This window comes from Oncorhynchus gorbuscha, linkage group LG12 (genome assembly GCF_021184085.1).
Source record: "Oncorhynchus gorbuscha isolate QuinsamMale2020 ecotype Even-year linkage group LG12, OgorEven_v1.0, whole genome shotgun sequence".
Lineage (NCBI taxonomy): Eukaryota > Metazoa > Chordata > Actinopteri > Salmoniformes > Salmonidae > Oncorhynchus > Oncorhynchus gorbuscha.
The window spans coordinates 69,155,747-69,160,867 of NC_060184.1; the positions used below are offsets into that span (position 1 = coordinate 69,155,747).

General features: G+C 45.0%; 1 protein-coding gene across 1 annotated transcript; it reads left to right on the top strand.

Moving 5' to 3' along the window:
- The first annotated feature begins 2,249 nt into the window (after nucleotides 1-2,249).
- LOC123990258 (class E basic helix-loop-helix protein 22-like) lies at nucleotides 2,250-4,437 on the top strand. Its single transcript, XM_046290842.1, has one exon. The coding sequence runs from the start codon at nucleotides 2,665-2,667 to the stop codon at nucleotides 3,490-3,492; it is 828 nt and encodes a 275-aa protein (XP_046146798.1). The 5' UTR covers nucleotides 2,250-2,664; the 3' UTR covers nucleotides 3,493-4,437.
- Nucleotides 4,438-5,121: the final 684 nt, after the last annotated feature.

The following is a 5,121-nucleotide window of genomic DNA, read 5'->3' on the forward strand; positions in this document are numbered from 1 at the left end:
CCAGCCCCATCATGTCTCATTAGCCTGGTACTGCTGTTTCGACATCCAGCCCCATCTTGTCTCATTAGCCTGGTACTGCTGTTTCTACATCCAGCCCCATCTTGTCTCGTTAGCCTGGTACTGCTGTTTCTACATCCAGCCCCATCTTGTCTCATTAGCCTGGTACTGCTGTTTCTACATCCAGCCCCATCTTGTCTCATTAGCCTGGTACTGCTGTTTCTACATCCAGCCCCATCATGTCTCATTAGCCTGGTACTGCTGTTTCTACATCCAGCCCCATCATGTCTCATTAGCCTGGTACTGCTGTTTCTACATCCAGCCCCATCATATCTCGTTAGCCCGGTACTGCTGTTTCCTTATCAAGCCCCATCTTGTCTCATTAGCCTGGTACTGCTGTTTCTACATCCAGCCCCATCTTGTCTCATTAGCCTGGTACTGCTGTTTCTATATCCAGCCCCATCTTGTCTCATTAGCCTGGTACTGCTGTTTCTACATCCAGACCCATCTTGTCTCATTAGCCTGGTACTGCTGTTTCTACATCCAGCCCCATCTTGTCTCATTAGCCTGGTACTGCTGTTTCTACATCCAGCCCCATCTCGTCTCATTAGCCTGGTACTGCTGTTTCTACATCCAGACCCATCTTGTCTCATTAGCCTGGTACTGCTGTTTCTACATCCAGCCCCATCATGTCTCATTAGCCTGGTACTGCTGTTTCTACATCCAGCCCCATCTTGTCTCATTAGCCCAGACTGATTGGGCATGAAGGTGTTCCTTCGCTGTCTCAGGATAAAGTGAGTGTCGTCGCCAGACCATAGTTCTTTAATATTCCAACGTCAGTGCAAGCTGAGAACCCCTCACAGACACCACAGTATATCATTACCAGAGGCTGTGTAGGAAGCCTAATTGACCTGGAAAAGCAGAAACATTGACCTTGAGGCGTGTGTGTGTGTGTGTGTGTGTGTGTGTGTGTGTGTGTGTGTGTGTGTGTGTGTGTGTGTGTGTGTGTGTGTGTGTGTGTGTGTGTGTGTGTGTGTGTGTGTGTGTGTGTGTGTGTGTGTGTGTGTGTGTGTGTGTGTGTGTGAGAGAGAGAGAGAGAGAGAGAGAGAGAGAGAGAGAGAGAGAGAGAGAGAGAGAGAGAGAGAGAGAGAGAGAGAGAGAGAGAGAGAGAGACAGAGAGAGAGAGAGAGACAGACAGAGAGAGAGAGAGAGAGAGAGAGAGAAGTGTTCCTAATTGGTTATAAAGGAAGGCATTAAGTTTGCTTGGGCAATATTTTGTCATAGATGTAGGATCCACTTCTTGACAGTAGATGGCAATGTCAGCACAAGTAATGGCTATTGCCAGCTTGACTTTTTGGATGGGTTGGTTCTTTCTGATTTAAATAAATCGATTTTACTCAGTCAATGAATGTGTACAGTTAGTTTACTGACAATTATAAAATGTCAACAAAAACGTTACGTTAGTGCATTAATAGCTCAATGTTGCCTTGCAAAGCTTATTGTAAGACGCATTGACGTGATCGCCCACAGCTGTGCAAATGTATTTTCACGATAATATGAGCCCTTTAGGGAGAGACACACGTTATAGAGAGAGACTCGCATCCAGGGGCTATCAACGACATGTACAATGAATCCAGAAACGTTACATTTGACAAAACATTTGGCATGACACGTAGTACAAGGCATGGAATGTTCGTAAAACAGGTTCTGGATGTTAGGCTAGAAACTGTAGACTATTGCCTGTGTTTTCTATTCTCAGTAGTACACAGTTTGAACAGGATTAAAATAGTTATACATTTTAATCAACAGCCAAAAGATGCGTGAACTTTGAGTAGAATCAATATCATATTGGTATACAAATTAAGCGCTTCTTATAAAGACAGAGGAGAAGTCAGGGAAGGAGAAAAAGTCACACTTGAGGATAAAGACAGTGTAGTGTCTCAATAGTCAATAAAGAGTCATATTATCCCTACGACGTATTCATCATTCTGAAATAGAGAGGCGCATTTAGACTGCCTACTGACGGGTGAATATCGCTTGGCATGTCACTTTTAAAAGCAGTTGGTTGGGGTTCCTAATAGGAGCAGCACCTTGCAAACATGTACTCGAGCTTTTATACAGACGGTAACTCGTATAATAAACCCCAGGGCCCCATTATAAAGCTGTAGGCAGCTCCTCACAACATGTGTGCACACGGAGCTACTATACCCAGACTGAGAAGGACAGAGAGATACAGAGGGAGGAGGTGGAGAGCACTCGGGACTGTTTGTTAAAATCCCATTAATTACATCGTTAACCTGATTGGGTAGACAGAGGGGGCAGAGAGAGTGCGAGAGAGCGGTATCCCAATAGGCAAATCCTCTTCATATTAACCCGCCTCGAGATAATGATGTAAAAGACTCCCCCGTTTTTGCGCGTGATGCTGATCGCCGTGGAGATCTGCTGAAGGTGAATCAGAGCGAATAAGCAGCGTGAGCGCAGAGAGGGAGAGAGAGAGAGCCGATGCGTCTCCACATCTCAGTTGACAAGTCGAGCAATAATAAGGCATCAAGACCAAGTCACTCTCTCTGACACAAAGCAAGAAACTTATACAAGAACCGTCGCCGGGAGAGAGTCTCCAGAAACTGCCACCCACTAAAGCAGAGTCTGGAGGAGAGGACAAGTGCTATGGACAGGAGAATGAACTTGAACGGACCGGGAGATATTTTCCACAAAACACTCAGTGCTGTCTCCAACAGAAAGATGGACTCCTTCAGGTCAGCGGCTGGTGTTGACCTGCCGGGGTCCAGGGACCGCCAGTCACCGATCAGCTGTTTCGACCAGACCGACTCAGACCCGATTCAACCCGGTGGACTGGCTGGCGGTCGAGGGGGACCGCTGGGTCTGCCAACCGGATCTTTGTGCGTCAAGTTCGGCGAGAGCAGCAACAGGACCTCGGCGGCCGAGAGCAGTGGCGGGGAGCAGAGCCAGGACGATGACAGCGACGGCAGATGTGAGATGGTCCTCCTGGCGGATGGGAGAACGGTGGCCGCCGGTAAACCGGAGGGAGGTAAGAAAAATAAAGAGCAGAAAACACTCAGACTAAACATCAACGCGCGGGAGAGACGAAGGATGCACGACCTGAACGACGCGCTGGATGAGCTGCGCTCTGTCATCCCGTACGCGCACAGTCCCTCAGTGCGGAAACTCTCCAAAATCGCCACTTTGCTACTCGCCAAAAACTACATCCTCATGCAGGCACAGGCTCTGGAAGAGATGAGGAGGCTGGTGGCCTATCTGAACCAGGGGCAGGCCATCTCAGCGGCGTCCATACCCGCCACAACGGCCCTTGCTGCTCCGGGTCTACCGGGTCTGAGCGCGGGGATAAGTGCGTACGACCAGCCGCCTGTGTACCCCTTCACCACCGGATTGGCTGGGTCTTCCTGCCCCGACAAATGTGTCCTTTTCAACAACGTCACCTCGAGCCTGTTTAAACAATGCACTGACAAGCCTTAACAGCATCACAACAACGAGCCGGTACCAGAGACTCAGAGAAGCACATGCAAGAGAAAAACAACACCACTTTTTAAAACACATGGCGACTTTGGAAAGGTTGCAAGTCAGTGTAGACCATGAAGTAAAGATGATGATCAGTAGGCCTCTACTTTTATAACATTTACAAATGCATTCAAAGAAGCGCTTTTTTGTTCAGACAATACTTGATTGTGTATATAAAGCATCATTTAAGTGCTGGTATGAATGAAAGTGAATAACCAAACAGAAGTTTAGGAGCGCAAGTGGTGCTGGATTGACAATTGTTAATTACTTGCTCAAATATGGACGTTGTATGGAGTGTCGACCTGACAACATGCGACCATTTCACTTGAATAGACGGAACATTAGTTAATATAAGAAACCACAAACTTGCTGCTTTATGAACTTGATTTATATGAAGGCGTTTGCTTATTTGGTCGTTATTTGGTGAACTTTTGAGAATTCACAGAGCATCCCATAGGCATGTCCTGAGGGAAAGCAAAGTGAACTGAGTTGAATACGAAATATTTGTTTTCATCTCTCACCCCAAAGTATATTGTCATTTAAAGACTTTTTTTAATGAAACACTTGTGCTACATTGACAGTTTATTTGGCACTGTAATATAATGGCATTTGAGTCTCTAATGGCCTGTATCTTCAGTTTACGTCCTTTTCGATTTCTTTCCTTTTATTTATTGATTAGAAACATTTGATTTGCATGGTGGTACACTGTATACTGCATAGCGACGTGTCTGATTTGAGTCATTTCTTATACACTCTTGCAATAAGGCCGAGGTCTTGAGGGATCAGGCACGCTGTCAGGTCAAGCAGTGCATTATTGTAGATACATTAGTTACTGTACTATATGAATAAAGAGGGCCATTTGTATGTGTTTATGTGTTGGAAAGCTTTATTAAAATATTTTGAACATAACGAATTCCTTCGTCTGCTCGTCTGATGTGTAGTCACTGAAAATGGAGAAATGTAAGAAAACGAAGCCGGGACTGAATTCTATTCTTCAGAGGATCGACGTTATTTTGCCTCATTCCTCTTCGAAAAATCTGAACGAGGCTATTTTAGCATATTTTCAAGGAATTGTATTTGCACGTGATTATCGAGTTATTATTCTAACTTTATTTTATATTCCATGCATGTTTCTATATTCCTGCATCAAAGCCTAAATAACAATGCATTTTAATTTCTCCTTTTCTCAGGTCATGTCTTAGCCTACTAAAACCAAAAAGTGCTTGTTTATCCTCGGAACCTCGCCATATGCCAAGCATGTTGTGTAAGAATAATGAGTTGATCATTTTCTGCTCCATCAAAAGCGGTAACTTTTCTGGACGTTGAACTGTAAAGTAACACGAAGCCTTGGGAGCAGAGGCCAGACGTGGTGGGTGTTGTTGCCCTCTGGCTATAATGACATGTCTGTTAGTATTACTTTACAAAGCTCAGCCAGGCTTCATTACGATTATTACAACAATTTCCACGACGGTGTCTAATAATATGTTAATTAGACAACAACTGTGTATGAAAACTGTCGACTGTAATACCTACATTCGTTTAATGAAACACATCGTTAAGGCAATTAGACCTCCAGAATGTGATTAA